Here is a 17882-nt window from a genome sequence, read left to right on the forward strand (position 1 = left end):
TGAAAGAGATGTCTACATCAAAGACCTCACTAGTGTTATATGGGAGAACATAGAGCGCAAGTTACAACTTGAAGGACAATACAAGTTGTTGATTCCAACAGGGATTCGAGAATTTGACCCCCACCACAAGGTTAGGACAGTGTTGGGAAATATGAAAGTATGTTGCAAAGAGTTAAAGGAAGATACTCCACTTGCCTGCCCTGCGACATGTCAAAATTAGAGCTCTAGGTAAATTGTGGGAAGAACAGAAGGTAAAGATGAAGCGTGTGAAAGCGCAGGACCAAGCAGCCTTACCCAAGAGATTGAAAATGGCCCAAGATGTGCAAGCAGCTTTGGGAGGTTGATCCGATGCCAGCGGCACTGGCACAATTATGCGCACGGCTTTGAATGCAAAGTGCGCTCATCTTGTTGGCATCCCTCACAAAGACTTGGTAGAGGGTGTTAGGATTGGATCAGGCTCCTTCGGTGTGTGCACATTCTACACCATCGAAGGCATCTCATTTTTTCTAGACCACATTACATATGTGAGAAAATGTTACAAGGGAGGGAGTGAGGCGAAATTTGACATCTTTCAGACAGAGCAAGTAATGCAAACGCGTCACCCCTCCATTGTAAGGTGCATTGGGTTTACTACCGAAGCTCCTTGGATCACAATATTCCCATACTACAATGGGGATACCGTGGGCGACATGATATGCCGCTTACCATTCGCTCATGGATTGTTCAAATGACACATGCACTCCTTAATGGATGGCGTTGCGGCCTCCCACTTGGCTGGTATAGTGCACAGTGACCTACACCCGTTTAGCATAATGTTGGACTTTACTCGCGCCTATAAACCCCACGTCGGCATCATTGATTGGGGTATGCTGCTGAGAACGCCAGCTAAGAACACAGCAACTAATTATCTACATCCAAGCGCACAGTCGGACTCTACAGTTTTGGATGAATAGAGAGCAAGGAATGCCGAGATGGATAAGCAACCATGGATTTCTCCCGAATTATACGATCCACGGTGCACAGATGCATACACAAAAGCGAGCGACATTTATGCATTGGGCTACCTATTTGACATGCTGACAGACTTTTGGAGTGCAGCCAAAAAAGTTTATTTTCCAGAAGAATTTTTACACCACCCGGATGAAGATGTTATGAGGGCTATTTGAACTAAAGTAGATTTTTGGATGAAGTTAAAAGAGTGGGAACAAAGAAGAAATGCTTCTGATGTGTTGATATTTTTCAAAGAACATTTAAAGACAGACCCTAACCCTGTCCAACATCCACTTGTTGAACTTGCACCATCACATTATCCGATTTAAACATTTCTATGATATACATATGTCTTGTCCAGGGTATTCTATTTTTTATTGAACTGTATTATCTGGTTTGAAGTGGTTCACCTAATTGAGTCAATTATCTTTAGTCATTTCAAATTTGTCATTTAGCTATCAGTATTTCAAATTTTCCTTGTGGTTCAATTAGTCGCATTTGTTGTGGTTTGATTTAATGGATTCCATGATCTTTTGTAGTGAACAAGAAGTTGCTATATTCTGCATCTGTGAGACTGCTGAATCGTGAGAATATATATTTGCCAATGATATTGAGTATTTGTCTATCTGTTGATTGCATTTCTAAGAGAAAATGGCCGATGAAGAACAAGATATTGTCACCCAATCATTGCCCGATGATCAACAACAAGCGACTGTTAATGCATTTTAGCGCATGAAGTCTCTGGCACACAGCATGTCGGCACAACAAGCGATGCGTACTACTTGACAACTCTCAAAATGGGCAAATCCGAACCACATGCAATGAAAAGAGATCAATAAAGAACTGACAAAGGACATGATCAAGACAATATGGCCATGTGAGGACGTAGAGATCAAGAAAGGAAGGTGGAAGGTTTTGAAGTGCAACCATGATGCGATCAAAGAAAACACTGAGAGGATTTATTTGGAGGTTTATGGCCATTCCCTGCACAATGCGGATTGTGCGCTATATTTTGCAAAAATGTTATATGTTCACTTTGTGCAATAGCGACCAATAGACTTCTCGTCAAAGCTGGAGACAACTGTTTCCACTCATGATTTAAGGGAGAGTTGTGTCACTTTCATGCGAGATGAGCTGGCATTGATAGTGGAAGGCGCCAACCTATAGTTAAAGAGAGAGAAGGATATTTACACGACACAGTTGACAGAGAAAGATACAAAAATAACACGGCTTCCTATAGCCACCAAGACACCCCAACCCTCATAAGTTCGGATGGAGAAAAGCATTCATCGCTTAAGCCAAGACGTTCAAAATTTGACAGAGCGAGTGAATCCAACACCTGTACAAGGGACACACATCAGACACCTTGTCATGCATCCATATTTGGTCCCCTCGTCTACTTCAGATGCATCCTCATCTTCCCAATGTCCAGTTTGCTACAAGAATTTTGATGGATGGAGTGGATATTATACATTGACATGTGGTCTTATTCGTTTAATGCAAAATAGTACACTCAATGCGCAATCTGTTCACAAGATATTCCACAAGTAATATATATTATGTCTGGCATGGAAAACAAGTATAAATTCAAGCAAGCCCGCCAATATACCCCTAGCACAATTAGAAATATGTTTGATGAGCAAGATGCTGCTTCAGGGAAACACAATTGAGATCGACAAACTATGTACTATCGCAAATATGAAGCATTGTAAAACACATTTGAATACAAGGTCTTTTACAATGATTTTTGACATTTACTCGTTCTACTGTCAAGCTATATTGAATCTATTGAGTTGTTATCTGGTTCTAAGTTTGAGTGTTGTGGTTCTTCTTGTCATTCAACCTCCACATCTATTATCAAATTCTCTTCTATTTTGTCTACAGTGCATTGATATACACCAACATTGAACTCTTCTTCATCTTTGTTTTGACAATCATACAACCAGGTTGGCATTTCCTCCTCGTAGCCAGCACTTTTGATTTGATTCAATATCTTTTCGTTGCAAACCATATACACTAATTTTTTTGCTTTGCCTGCTAATAGTTTGTTGGGAATAGTACTCTAAACATACTTGTATATACTCCAGTTTCTCTCTGAACTTGAGTTTGCTACCCATTGTGCGAGTACTTTCATTGCAAGGGGACGTAAGGTAGAGTAATGCTCTCCACCATTCATCATTCACCACTTCCATGCATATTGCTCTTTTCCCATCACCTGTACAAAGTCATTTGCAAAAGGACCTTCTTTTAATCTAAATGCACTCATTTCTTTGATGCAATCAGTTCAGTCGTGAACGTTGGAGTAGAACGTGTTGACCACGTGATAGAAATCACTTACCACCTCTATATTGAACATCAAATCTAAATTTCAATACTCTGGATCGAGCATGTAAGCAACGCTATGGAGTGGACTATGAGCGCTATTCCACTTTGCATGAAAATACTTAGCCAAAATGTTTCATTGTTTGCCAAAGAATCGCCACTCCTTCTCTACTACAGACTCTTTCAGCTCTTCGGGATTTTCAAGACTCTGTTGGACTGACCACCATGTCATCCACACTTTGGCCAAGTTTGGCACCCTTTGCGGATCGCGAACATAACGGACATCATTACACTCCTCCACCAAGCAGCCTTGTTTATATTGCCACGTAGACATGTAATTTTATCTTTCACTTTTTCTTTCTGCTCAAGCTGCCATTCATCAAAGACCGCGCAACTGAATGTATCAATCACAGCGCATTTATTACGAAGAAGTGATTCCAAGGTATAAAAGTATGTGCAGAACTGAGTTTCAGCAGGAAGTTTCAACATCACTGGCATGTTCATCCTATACAAATCGAGCACTCTTTGTCGTTTTAAGATAAATTTCACAAATTGACGTGCTGTATCAATTATTTTGGCAAACCATGTAGTTTCTTCGCTAGTGTACCAATCTTTCAGCACCAAGTTTAAGCTGTGTGTATTACAACCATTGGCAAAAATGTGTGGAAAGCACTTCTTTATTAATTTACTGGCGTTTTTACAATTCTTTGCGTTATCCATGACTACTTGAACGACATGTTCAACACCAATTTCTTTAATTACATTAATCAAGATCTTAGAAATTTATTTGTCACTTTTAATTGCACCAAAACTATCAATTGCCTTTATAAATGCTTCTCACCTTGGACAAATCAGCATTACATTGATCAGCGGTCTTATCTGAATATTTGACCAGCCACATCACTCACAATTGTACATCTTGAGAGCGAGATATTCCCAAGTATTATTTTGCCAGCATGCTCTTTGACTTCGATGTAACATTTGTCCAAGAAAGCATTTCTTATCGTGTGATAAGAAGGAGCTGAAAATCTTGGACCAAACTCACCAATTTTCTTTCAAGCAGCCTTCCAATGATTGTTGTCTACCATGACCAAAGCACTTCCAGTAAAGAATATTGCTTTGGCGAGTGCAGTTTTTACTTCTTCTAGAGAGTGCAGCTTTGATGTAATGATTTTTGATGCATTTGACTAAGTCCACCTTCATTGTGACGTTTAAAAGGAACACTGCCTGGAATTTCCTCTCCTTGCGCAGGTTGTTCTCCAAGGTTAGTTGGCATCAGGCTATAGGATCTGCAGAGTTAATATCTGTCTTTGGGAACTCTTGACTCGAAGCCACATAGATGTATATATGTTGTCTCTTGCCAACCTTTTTGGCGAGCTCTTCTCTCAAACGCTTTGCAGCTGCAAGTGGCTGAGGATGTGCACATTTCTTACAACTCTTTTTAGTGCTACCGAGAAAATGATCCCTAATACATGGTGCACCGCCTGATTTTGTTGTGTGACAAAATTTACATTGCCACTGCATATATCGGCCGCATATGTTGTGAGCATAATCCCACTCTTTGCCGCGAGCTTTTTTATTCTTTGGCTTCTTTGTACCACTTGTGCCCGCATTTTGCTCCATTGCTTTTAAATTAAAACTCAAGACAAAAGAACCAGATGTTCAACTTTTGAAACATTTTTCTTATTTTCAATATATATTAAAATTTAAAAACCATTCAATATGAAAGTAACCATGATGCACAATATGAGATTTTCAATGCATGCTAGTCAATCCGCATATCGATCACCTATATTGTGAGCAACCATACACATTGCAATGTAGTCTATGCACGGCATAATAACTATAACAATGCTATGAATCTCTCTATGCAATTATTATTATAATGATTATTTATATGTCCACTTTGGTTTGAATCCACTTTGGTTTGAAAACAATAAGACACGTCTAATTTCAATTGCTACAAAAAAACAAACGAAAGCAATAAAATATATGATTGGTCATTTCATACACTAATAATCTATCATAATACATAGTGCACTCTCTGTATAAACCAATGCATGAACTAACGCAAATAAATCTTCAATATAATCACTCAATTGAGGACTACTTGTACCTAGTGAAGGATTGTAGCCCACCCATGCAACCAATCCAATATATAAAAGCTATTTTAACCCAATTAAGGATTATAGCTCTTATATTGTGGAGTGACAAGTGTAAATCAACTCAAATGCAAGACTTCAAGGATCTTTATATGCCCGTACATTAGTATAGGACATCCGACCCTTGACTATTGACTCATCATTTACATATGCTCATCTTCTAAAACCAATTATAGCCCTCATTTGGACTAGTGGCTTCTTCTCAATGAGCATGACTCTCCAGGTTTTTAGTTGTTTTGGTTTCGTACCTTTATGTTGGTAAACGAATTAAAATTTTTTAGAAGTGGTTACCAAATTAAGAATCACGTTCGGCCAAAAAAAGGACCTGTGACTCTGTAACCTTAGGTCAATTCACAAGGAGATGACTATACCCGGCACTCGAATACACTCCCCAAGGATTTTCCTAGCGAAAAGACCGCGATTAGTACACTATTTACTATATATAATTATTCCCGCCGGGCTTTTTCATTTTCTCGAAGGTCTCGCCAGGCTATTACATATACCCGGTGGGCCCGCTACGAAAATGGAAGAGCCTGATGGGCCCCGTAGGGAAAAATAAAAAACCCGGAGGGCTAACCGGCTCTATAGGTTTTTGCAGGTTATAATCAAAGTCATGTTAACAATTAACATGATCACGTGATTTTTTTGTGTAAATAATAAAGTTATTGACGTAATCACCAGATCGTGATTACGTTAATGAAATCCCTGCTGATGACTAGCCTGTCGTATGGATATGGCACATAAAAAAGAAGCTAAATTATAAAATATCACATAATTGCTCGACCTAAAACACCAGTCAGTAGCAGACAACATGGGCATGTTTTTTCCCCAACGCAGCAGTTTAAGTCTTCTGGTGAAAACTGGCTTAGACAAAGCAGACAACCCCATCAAACCAGACTTTTAGCATGGTTAATAATCAAGCCACTTGCAAGATAGTGAGGTAAGCTCTAAAACTCTCCACTGCATGTACATCATTCCTCACAATTGCATTGGTATGATCAACAAACTTTTGGAGGCACATTTGCTTCATAGAGCCAGGTACGTCTATAGCAGTGCGTTTTCCCTAATGTTTAACATCTTTGATAGTATAGAGTATAGGAGAAAGTGGCTACCCTTGTCTTATGGATTTATGCAATGGAATAACATCTGTAAGAGCTAATACATGCCCAGAAAAATGTGAAAAAGAATCTATCCAAGCCCATATCATATAGACTTTGACGTATGAACTTCCATTCAATTCTATCATAGGCCTTATCATACGCTATGTGGCCGATTGTTTGTGAGAAGATATTTTGGAAGAGATTTACATCAAACCAGACTTTTGTCATAGTTAATAATCGAGGCACTTGCAAGATAGTGAGACAAGACCTAAAACTCTCCATTGCATGTTCATCATTCCTCACAATTGCATTGGTATGATCAACAAACTTTTGGAGGCCCATTTGCTCCATAGAGCAAGGTACGTCTATGGCAGTGAGTTTGACCTACTGCATAACATCTTTAACAAGCCAATCCAAGGCATCAGATGAGATAGCATAGAGCAAAGGAGAAAGTGGGCACCCTTGTCTTATGGATTTATGAAATGGAATAACATCTATAAGAGTGCCATTAACTAAAATTCTAGTTGATGCATTCCCAAAAAGAATCTATCCAAACCCATATCATATAGACTTTGAAGTATGAACTCCCATTCAATTGTATCATAAGCCAACTCTTGTGGATATCGTATTTTGCGTTGAATCGGACATGAGAGATATTTCTATTTATCTGCAGATCGTTTCAAAATGCTTGCCTCATCAAATTTCAAATAGGTTATTAAGAGAGCTGGACAAGGAGTGTGACTGAAGCCAAAGGCTCATCAAACCATGACTTGCACTAGTGGCAATATTCCCCAATGCCTTTCCTTCGACATTGAGATGTCTGCCTAGAGGGATGGCTTTATCACATTGAACAATCTGGCTTGCGGACAGCCCTTGGGTAAACATAATTGGGTGCAACCTCAGCTCATCAGATGGGGATGAGATGTTAGCACAGGTCCCCCATCAGTATATATAATAGAGTGTACTGTAGAATACTGGTGCGCTCCCAATCCAAAATGAAGTAGCTAGCCTACTAATTTGGGCAACCAAATATTGAAGCTAGATTTGCTCGCCGCCGCTGAAGGTTTGGCCGAATTTCCATCCACAAGATCAACGTTGTAGGAGGTGAGGGTGCGGCCGTCGTTGGTGGTGACCTGGAAGGAGAGGCTCTGGCCGTCCAACCACACATTGCTCTTCCAATTCTGGCCCTAGTTTCTGGTCATTGCTTTCCATCCTGTGCACGAGCCCTTGATAGAGACGAAGTGCACATCACCCACTCCTCCCACATTTGTACTGAGCACCAGATTGAAGTAGGCATGACCATTCATGGTGAAGTGGATTCCACCCTTCTTGGCACAGAGACCCGGCCGTACTCCATAGGCACAATTCCACCCTTGTACACTCCAATCTTCTCAAATGTTGGCTACGCCATGTCGAAGTGCTGGAGAGGTGGGTTGCACCAACCACCCGCATTGTTGGGCAGGGCATTGTTGGGAGGACACAGATTGGTGGCTCTGACCGTCACTAATTCTTCAACAGTGCACCACTCAACGTCTGACAATGCATCACACTGGATCTTGAATCAAGCACCACAGCTGCACCATCATAAGCTTTTCTACCCTCATGTCCACTTTGACGTTTATTTATTTGCCCTCTGTCGTCCGCATCGCCAACAGCCTGTTATAGCATCATGGAAATTTCTCAGTACCATTCTAGACCTTTCTCTCTCTCTCACTTGGTCAAAGAGAAAATCGTGCTCTTCAGAGAGTTTCTTTTTGACTGAGAGAGAGAGAGAGAGAGAGAGAGAGAGAGAGAGAGAGAGAGAGAGAGAGAGAGAGAGAGAGAGAGAGAGAGAGAGAGAGAGAGAGAGAGAGAGAGAGAGAGAGGGAGGAGGAGAAGAAGAAGAAGAAGAAGAAGAAGAAGAAGAAGAAGAAGAAGAAGAAGAAGAAGATCGTACACTTTGTCCCATTAGGGTTTCGTGAGTGGGCATTGACTCGAGGGTGATGACCTAGTTGTTGTCGACCTGGCTGAGTAGCACCAATGTTGTTAGAGAAAGGGAGTTGGCTAGGGGTGTAGGCAAAGCTACATGCTTGATCACTTCTCTCTCTTGATTGCTTGTTGTTGACCTGGATGAGCAGCACTACCAATATAGCTCGTAACATTGTTAGAGAAAGGGAGCTGGCTGAGGACGTAGGTGGAACTGCAGGGTTGATCTCTCTCTCTCACACACACACATATGCACACATGCACTTTTAAGTAATCAGGCTTAGGGCCTTACAGCTTGAGAGGCTTGAGCGTTTGCAACCACGGATTGGAGCACCAATCGCTTGAGGAGATCCTGAACGGAGCAAAGGGAGTTGGAGGAATTTGAAGCGTCTGAGCTCTTGGGCTGCGGGGTTTTGCTCTTGACTACCATGTGCACGCCCGTAATTTAAGAAAGATTACCTCAAGAAAGCTTGCCACACTCTTGCATGCCAATGCCCACATGGCAAGCCATTTGTGAGTGTTGAGGTAGTGGTCTTCTTGCCCACGTTCTAAAGCGATCGCTGCCCAATCACTGCTCACAGAATTCCACATTGGTTGCTCACTCGATTCCACCTTTGTGGCTGTTGAGAGCTGGTTACAGCTCTTGCAGGGGATTGCTGCCACATGGCAACATATCCTCTTATTTTAATATAGATATATAAGATGTGCCTTTTCTATTTATTTTGTGTAGCTTTGCTATTTATTATCCTTGAGTCCCATGTGTATAGGGAGGCCATTTTAGACCTTCACTGTTGGCCTTGTTATCAAATTGTACTTAGCTTGTTGGTGACATAAGCAAGAGCTACGAGGGAGCACTCTGCTCAGAGGCGTGCTCCATGCCAAGTGCAAGGGGAAAGGAGGCCCAGGTTGGTCGGATGCTCACATGGAGTTGCTAAGGGTGCTACAATTCTTGGTGGTTTTGTCGTATGGAGGTCGGTATCAATGTCTGGCTCGATCCCAATGAGGTCAATGAAATCTCTATGGCCAATTCAAGGCAAAGTATCAAAAAGTTGGTCAAGGATGGCTTTGTGATTCAAAAACCGACCAAGATACACTCACGCGCAAGAGCAAAGCGTGCTTTGAAGGCTAAAAGGAAAGGCCGTCATTCAAGATATGGTAAGAGGCGGGGTACTAGGGAGGCTAGGCTACCCTCTAAAGGTATCTGGTTGAGGCGGATGCGAGTGCTTCATCGGTTGCTGAGAAAGTACTGGGAGGCTAAGAAGATTGACAAACATATGTACCATGATATGTATATGAAGGTCAAGATTAATGTGTTCAAAAATAAGCGTGTGCTCATGGAGAGTATTCACAAGGCTAAAGCTGAGAAGTCTCCCACACTGTTTGATCCGTTTGAAGACCAGAGAGCTAAGGAAAAATCTATCAGGGAGTGAAAAATTGCTAGGAGGGAAGAGCGCTTGGCACAGGGATTGATACTGAAGCATCCATGCAGCTGCTCCTAAGGCCACCGAGAAGTCCAAGCACTGAGCGGTATAGCAAGATTGATCCAAGAGCTGTGACTTGATAGTACTTAAATAGAAACCTTGGACCTTTCAGCTTGTGTAAAATGAGATACAGTTTTTGCTTTACTCTTGAAAGCATGACTATTGCAAAGCCTATAAGGGTTTGCATTTTGCAATTTTCCCCCATCTCTTTCTTTGACTATTTGTTATTGTTGTCAAGACTGTTACTATGTCCTTTATGTTGTTTTCGAAAGGAAAAATAAGAAGAAGAAGAGAGTTTTAACATCGTAAAAAACTATCCCAAGAGACCTTAAAGATCTAGCCAACGAGGAGAGAGAGAGAAGTGCGATTTAGCAGTTGCGCCTCTCTGGAGGTCTCCTTTTGCTGCCCCTATCCATCCACGTTGGCGCAAGCTCTGTCAGCAGAGACTTTATTTTTAAATAGATTTAGAGAAAGCGAGGAGAGAGAAAGAGAGGAAGAGGGGTTGAATAAAAAAACTTAGGTTTAGTGTTATCACACTTGCTAAAATTCTCATACTAGGTAGGTTTGTCAAGTTCTGAGAACAAAGTTTTGTTCGAGCACTGGTCCCTACCTGTACGTGAAAGAGTTCGCGTTTCTTTCAAAGAGATTTTTTGAAGGGTTTTGTTTATACCTCTTGCCTCATCTATTGTGAGTTTCCTATTCCTTCAAAACCAAATTTGTCAATGATTAGGGACCCTGAGATTTACCTTTCCTAGCCAACACAGTTGTCTCAACGTGGCACAATGATGTTTATTGTAGCACAATCAACTTCCCATACCCCTAAGAGAGGGGGCTACCTTATGGGGTTCTAAGGACCGATTCTTGGGTCTTGGGCCACATCATTCTGCAAAAGGATAGATGCAATGCTAGACTACCATCCATTGGAATTTCTATGAGGCATTGATGAACATACAACTCCCAAACAGTAGATAAACTGCAAACAAAAACGGAGGGCTAAGTGTATTAGGAAGATAATTTCAAAGGAGTACAATGACAATCATACACCACGGCTCTAAGAAGTGTATTCAACATATGGGCATCACACCTTGGGTGAGTAATCTAGGTTGAGGCATGACAGACAACTCAGTACACTAGGAACCTCGAGCAGTCTAGGAACTTTGAGTTGTGCTCATATAAACATGGAAAATATAAGAGAAGGTTTTTACACTAAATTTTTATAAAGTGTGTAAGTTTATTCACCTTCTATTTTGAATTTGAAGATAAATCTCAAAATTTGTAGGTGGAATTACACTAAACCTAGGTTTCTATTGATATGGGTAGGTGAAAGAGAACTAGCATGTGGACAAAGTTGCCATAAGAAAATTGTTCATAGCTTTATCAACCTTGTGTACTCTTCTATCAAAGCACTCTTTATAATCCCCCACCATTGCCACCTCCCTTGACACGTTTGTCGCCACCACCTTTGAAAACACCACTAACTCCCCCCACTGCTAGAAGGCTACCTATGATGGTGTGATCCAAAATTTAATATATACCATGATGTGAATTTTCTTTAAAAAATAGCCTCATTGCAATAATAGAATTATTTTCAAGTTTCCACCGTTTTCTCTAGAGTAACTTAAAATGCATAGTAATGTTATCGTACATCAACCCACAATAACTTGAGGTAGAGCTAAGAGCAAGAGAGTGTAGAAGAAGAAGAAGAAAAAGTGAAGAGAATCTCAAGCTCCCAGACTCTCCTTATTCATGAGATTCTCTTGAGTGCCAACAACCTTACTCTGTTAGTGTACGTCTCGTGGTCCTACATGTAGGGAGGTAGGAATATGAGATTTATATCCATATAAATCATGGTGCCACTATTTCCAACAAGGATCAATGGTGGTAGAAATGAGCTTCTAATATCTAAAGGCAACTAGTTCCAAGAAGAGGAATATCAACATGCCATTGTATGGGTTCCAATTGTTCTAGCCCATCAAAGGAAACATTCTACCAAGGGTTTTTTCTGTCAAAAATTTGTGGTCATTTTACCATTAAAATTAGATGTAATCTTTTCACATGTTTGCAACATAAAGTAACGAATGTTTTAGGCACTCTCTACTTTGGATTTTTAGAGGATATTCTCTTGGTGTTTCTAAACACCACCATTATTATGGAGAAAATATACTCATTGATCCTTTTCTTGTAAAAGTGTATCTTGGATTTCAAGAGTGATTTGTGAGTGCTTCAACTTAGAGTTTGACATCAAACACTGACTCTATCATGTATTAAGACTTTTTTTGGTGACCATATATTTGTAGAGAATACAACAAGGGGTATTTTTGAAGGGAAAGTAACAAAAGGTTTAAAAATATGGGATCATATCTTACGAATAAAGCAGACAATAAACTTTTGAGGATTCAAGTTTCACAATAGTGGTATATCTCAAGGCATCTAGATACTTCGTGTTCAAGTTTTTCTTTGAAATGTTTTATCATGTAATACCATACAACTTTAGTCATCATATATATACTGAAGTAAGGTCATATAAATATTGTATAAATATCAACTTGATTGGCTAAGTACCCTTTTTATCTTTGACTTTTGAAAACCAACTACTATAAGAAGTTGTTCTTGTGGCTATCAAAGTATACCTTCTAGAATAGAGACCTAGTGCAAAGGAAGCTGTCACCCAAATTTATAGGTAGTGGTATTTGCACATCTTCAGGACCTAGTATGCATTCTATAACATGTGATATTCCAAGTAAATAGTTTGTGGTGCAATTTTCTAGTAAAGGCTTGAAATGATTTATGTAAATTTATCAAAGTGCTATAGCATTGGAGCTAACCAATGAGAAGGTTTGATTTATATATGTGAACTCTAAAACATACAAAGTTTATTCCACTATAGGACCATGATATGTGTGAGAATTTAGGATTTTTGACTTTATATGATTGCATTTCCTTCTTGTTGGGTAGGTCTACTACTTTTGAATATAATTCATTGTCAGTAATAATGGACTTTTATGCATAGAAATCATCACATTTGTGACAAAAAATGGCAACAACTCATGTTCTCATGGTCAAAACTTCACCCCAATTCAAAAGTGGGAATTAGGAAATTCCCAAATTCTCCAATAAGGTGTTCTTTTGCCTTTTGGGTGTCAAGAGTTGGCCAAAACTCTAGTTTCAGTGTATACTGGGGGCAAAACCCCCCTTCTAAACACAGTGGTGCAGTTAGATTTTTTAGTTGTGGTCTCCAAATGCCCCTTGAGACTTTATACGCGTATAAAGTCCAAGTTTATATAATTGTAGTTTTTGTTCACAGAACCCTTGTACATGCCCTCTTATATGCTCCGCACCAATTAGTCATGCAAAAATGTCAACAGGAAGCTGTTTTTATTGCATTTTTTCTCAAAGATAGACTTTTTTGTTTTCTTTTGTTGTGCTTGAAGTCACCTAAAAAATCTTGTTTGGTTTTTGTTTTGTATAGTGTGCCTTGGCCACACTTGCTTTTTTTAGGGATTGCTCATAAAATCTCGCTCGAGATTTGAGATTCCTCAGAGAGTACCTAGAGGAGAGGCATCCTCTAATCAACAAACTGAACGTGAGATTCATCAAAAACAACAAATCCGTGAGAGTTCTAATGGATTACGCTCATGATGGCTTATATACATTCACAAACGGGGATTGATATATCTTCTACAAGTGTGTAGAACCCAATGGTAGAGAGTTGACCACCCATAAGAACCTCTATGCATTCCTGTATACAGATGCCCACGGAATGCAAGTTTTTATGGTAGATAAGTATGGACGTGAGTACAAACTTGTCAATCCAATTGAATTATAATGATACACATACATGGGTACTTTGATCTCTACTTACTTTCATCCAAAAATGATCTTGGAAGGAACAACCTTGACTTGGTTCCACCAGCCACTTAATAGAGATGGTTTTCCCAACATGGCACAACTCTTGCAAGAATTCATAGAGGAGTTATAGAAAAGGGGAATCAAGCACAACACGTTGTCACAGATCTACACTTTCAAATAGAAAAAGAATGAAAAAGTGAAGGAAGCTCTGCTTCGCTTCAAACATTACATAAACAGATGCCATGTGAGAGAGTTGCCACAAGATGAGAGATTATCAGCTCTTTTCATTGAGGGCTTGAGAAATTAGACTCTCGGACCTACATTTGAAAGGATGAACGATGTTCAACTAAGTCACTAGAGAAGTTCTATATCTAGTTGACAATTGCAAAGCCTACAGACAGGTGACTAAAGATGAAGATAACATGACTAGTAGTGCCTCTTCTCTAAAGAGTGAATCTACAACAAATAAAGGTATTCAAATTGCTACGGTGTAGAGCTTTGATCAAGTGGTTGAAGAGGTGATTAGAGGGATAAACAAAGTCTACATACAAAACTTGAATGTACGACAAACTCAATTGAGGAGATGTGAGACTTGTGGAGGGGATCATCCCACCCCATGGTGTAACGCTCAGTTAAAGCCACAATGTATGCTAGGGAAAAAACCACCTCTTCTAGATGACGATAGAGTAGTAGTCAAGTACACTCAGCCAAGGCATGTGCCACAACCCACAAAAAACCGGTACTCTATGGATCCAAATACGCTCATGTTCACAATCAATCAAGAGTATGGTTTTCTTACCATGCAAGAACAACCATTGGCTCGATCACCAGCTATGAAAAAAGAAGGTCCATGCTTTGAATGTAGAGGTGACCATTTGGCACGAGTTTGTCCAAACAAGGGTCAACAAATAGAAATCTTTGGATTTTGTGAACGTTGTGGAAGAGACCATCTACTCCAACATTGTGCTAAGAATCCAGACTACAAGGGGAAAGCAACAATGAATGTTGTAGGTGTAATGCCTTTGTCAAGTGGATCTGAGGTAGAACCCACAATTCCTTCAAAGGTGATGACTCAAGCTCAAGCTCAAGAAGCTGCCAAAAACGCAATCACTGAGGAACCCACATTGCCACCTCAAACATAAATAAAAAACATATTGGTGAGAACTGGAAGAAAATTGTGGAAAGCCAAACGGGATAAAATGAAAGCAAAAAGACTGCAAGAAAAAACAAATTTAGAAATAAAGCTGCATAAAATAAAAGAACAACTTAAACACGAGTAAGAAAGCAAGAAAAATGCAAAGGGGCCTAAAGAGTCAAAGACTCACTCAGTTGGTTTGATCTTGATCGAGAAAGTGAAGGAGCACTTAGACAAAATTTGGAAGGCCTATGAAGCCACGCTAAAAACCAATTAAACCCAAGAGCATAGATGGATGATGTATCCTCATCGAGGGTCTAAAAAAGATAGGTTTCAAATGTGCAAGGAGCTCATCCAAGCGGCCCAAGCTCTTGTATAACCACATGTTCCAGATGCTCCAAAAATGGAGGTGGTAATCCACAAAAGAATCCAAGAAATGGATAACCAAGGTGTTGTAAATAGATACAAGGAAGACTAGGAAGTTGAGGCACCTTTAGATACAAGGGAAGTAGCCAATACCACAGACGGGGTGGACTCACAAGGAGTGATGCCTATCCCGGAGGTAGAAGAACCGTGGCCACAATCCTTATGGGAGTTGATTAGAAACCAAAAATATGCTAGTGCTACTTTACATTTGGCACCTATCCCTGAGATAAATATGAATCACAAATTTTCCCAAGGAGACATACAATCTCTATATGGGGATTTCGGGTCTGTCACATGTGAACAGAGTAAACCCCACTCTCTACAGACTTTGTTATCTTTCATAGGAGAACTCGAAACCAAATGTGAGGTTAGAGTGATACCTTCTCAGTGGAAAGCCACACCAAAGGTGATGGATACCAAAAGCTTACACAAAGTGATGTCACCTCTTGTACAATGCACTATTATTCTTGTAGAGTTGCTTAAAATTAGACCGCATCTATGGGGCCAAATGAAAAAAATGAAAAAGATGGGGTTAAAAATCCCTTCACATGACAAACTTGCACATGAAAACATCGATAAAACTTTGCCTAAGAAACCACAAGAAAAACAAGTATCAGTCAAATAAGGTGGGTGATTATTGCGAGGGCAAGGAAGGAAACACGGCCTTACCTATGGAGTACAAAGAAGTAAAGACGGTAGCAATATTAGATAGTAGGGCAAGAATTGCCATTGCAACCACCAAGGGGATGTGGGAAAAATAGGGAAAGCCTACTCTTAGGAAAACTTAAAATGAAACTGCAATTAGCGGATGGATATATGGAGAGACCAATAGGAATGTTAGAACAAATCATTGTATATTTGTGTGGCATTGAGTATGAGCACACCTTTTCCATAATGAACTTTGACAAGAGCAAAAATGTTGATATAATATTGGGCAGACCATTCACGGGTCACCTCAAAATGGTACAAGACTTGGGCTATGAAAAAGGACTAATGAATAGGCTTTATCTTCTCTAGCCCATAGTGAAGGACGACTATGATATCAAGAGAGAGGTAATGTCATAATAACTAATATCTAATTCTCCTAAATGATTTTTTCCTGTTAAATTGATCATTTAATATGGGGAAGTACCAGGGGAGAAAAAGCTAGAATATTGGTTAGGCTGGTAGACCAGTATCACAAGTCACAGTAGGGATTCAAAGGAGGGAAAATAGGGATCCAAAAGGGGGGCCATTTGCAATAGAGCAATGTGCAACAATAAGCTTCAAAGACCCTAAGGTTCAACCCATTAAGACGTCCAAAATGGTAAGGTTCCAAAATTCAAAGGTAAGGTCCAATGGTCAAAACCTAGAAAATATTGGATTCTTGTGGGAAGTCTCAAAAGTCTTCACACATCCTTATCTTGGAGGGGGCAGGCCCTTTTAGTAGGGGATGAGAGAGAAACACACACACACACACACACACACACTTCTCTAGCAAGCTTCCTTTACACAAAGGGAATAGGGGACATATGTCAGCTCCCTAGCCCAGTTGCCTCGAAGGTGCATTCAAATCCTATTGGATGGCCATAGAGGTGGACCAATGAGAATTAGGCTAGAGTACATTTAGTTTAATTCATTTAAAAACAATTGATAAAAGAACCGTTAGAAATTAAGCTCTTTAGAAGACTATTGGACAGTCTCCCAAGGGGTCCAAGGAGCATTCAGTAGCCCAATGGCTTGTCTGATTCCTATTGGCCAGAAGACTAAGGGGTCCAATGAGAGTTTAATTGCATTAATTAAATACCTAAAGCTCTCACAAAAGGGGAAAGGGGGACACCTGTCACAAGGCTATCACTTATCCTTATTAGCTATCATTGGCTAAGCATTGAAGTGTCCAATAGGATGCCAGCATGCGTAAAAAGCAAGAGGGGTCAATCAAGAGGGAGAGGGGGATGATTTTGGCAAGGAATTATCACACACACACACACTCACAAAATCTCATGTGTGGAGTAAAGAAGAATATCTCCTTCTCAAGCTTTAATGGAAATCTCATCATCTACTCCAAGCTTTTGAGAAGGGAGGCGTACACCAACAACTCTTGGCTTTGTGATGAAAATCCAACCAAGAGCCAAGATCCAATGCATGCTCATCTCCTCTACCATGCTTATTACTAAGCTATGCTAAGCTACTATGAGTGATTATGTGATAAGACATACTTCTTTCTTGTAAGAATACTCATTCTTCCTCTCGATCTACTCTCATACCCCGCTAGCTCTCACCATCTTTGAAGGTGTGTGAGGTCTTGGGTCTGAGACTGTGAGAGAATTGATGTTGTGTTTTATAAGTGTGAGCTTGGTGCTTGAAGCTTCCATCTTCATTGCACCAAAGAGTTATTGAAGGAACACAAAGTATTGTATTGTAAAATGTCTCCCTTGATGGGGGAAACCTATAATACAAATCCTTTTGGAGG

At 40.1% G+C, this 17882-nt stretch overlaps 1 protein-coding gene and 1 pseudogene across 1 annotated transcript; one reads left to right on the forward strand and one right to left on the reverse strand.

Annotated features, from left to right (window-relative positions):
* Window positions 1–7612: 7612 nt before the first annotated feature.
* On the reverse strand, window positions 7613–9204 carry LOC147433708 (expansin-A2 pseudogene; annotated as a pseudogene).
* A 300-nt stretch (window positions 9205–9504) lies between these two features.
* Window positions 9505–10063, forward strand: LOC147433709 (large ribosomal subunit protein eL19y-like). Its single transcript, XM_086489782.1, has 2 exons — window positions 9505–9880; window positions 10029–10063. Exons 1-2 carry the CDS (start codon window positions 9505–9507, stop codon window positions 10061–10063), a joined length of 411 nt encoding a protein of 136 aa, XP_086345908.1.
* Window positions 10064–17882: the final 7819 nt, after the last annotated feature.

This window comes from Adiantum capillus-veneris, chromosome 19, assembly GCF_014529385.1.
Source record: "Adiantum capillus-veneris isolate H3 chromosome 19, ASM1452938v2, whole genome shotgun sequence".
Taxonomy (NCBI): domain Eukaryota; kingdom Viridiplantae; phylum Streptophyta; class Polypodiopsida; order Polypodiales; family Pteridaceae; genus Adiantum; species Adiantum capillus-veneris.

Bases quoted from the DNA above. Each gene is read 5' to 3' on its own strand.
- LOC147433709 (XM_086489782.1), top strand. From the start codon at position 9,505: ATGGAGGTCGGTATCAATGTCTGGCTCGATCCCAATGAGGTCAATGAA. The intron at 9,881-10,028 runs GTATTCACAAGG...GCATCCATGCAG, and splicing joins TAAGCGTGTGCTCATGGAGA to CTGCTCCTAAGGCCACCGAG.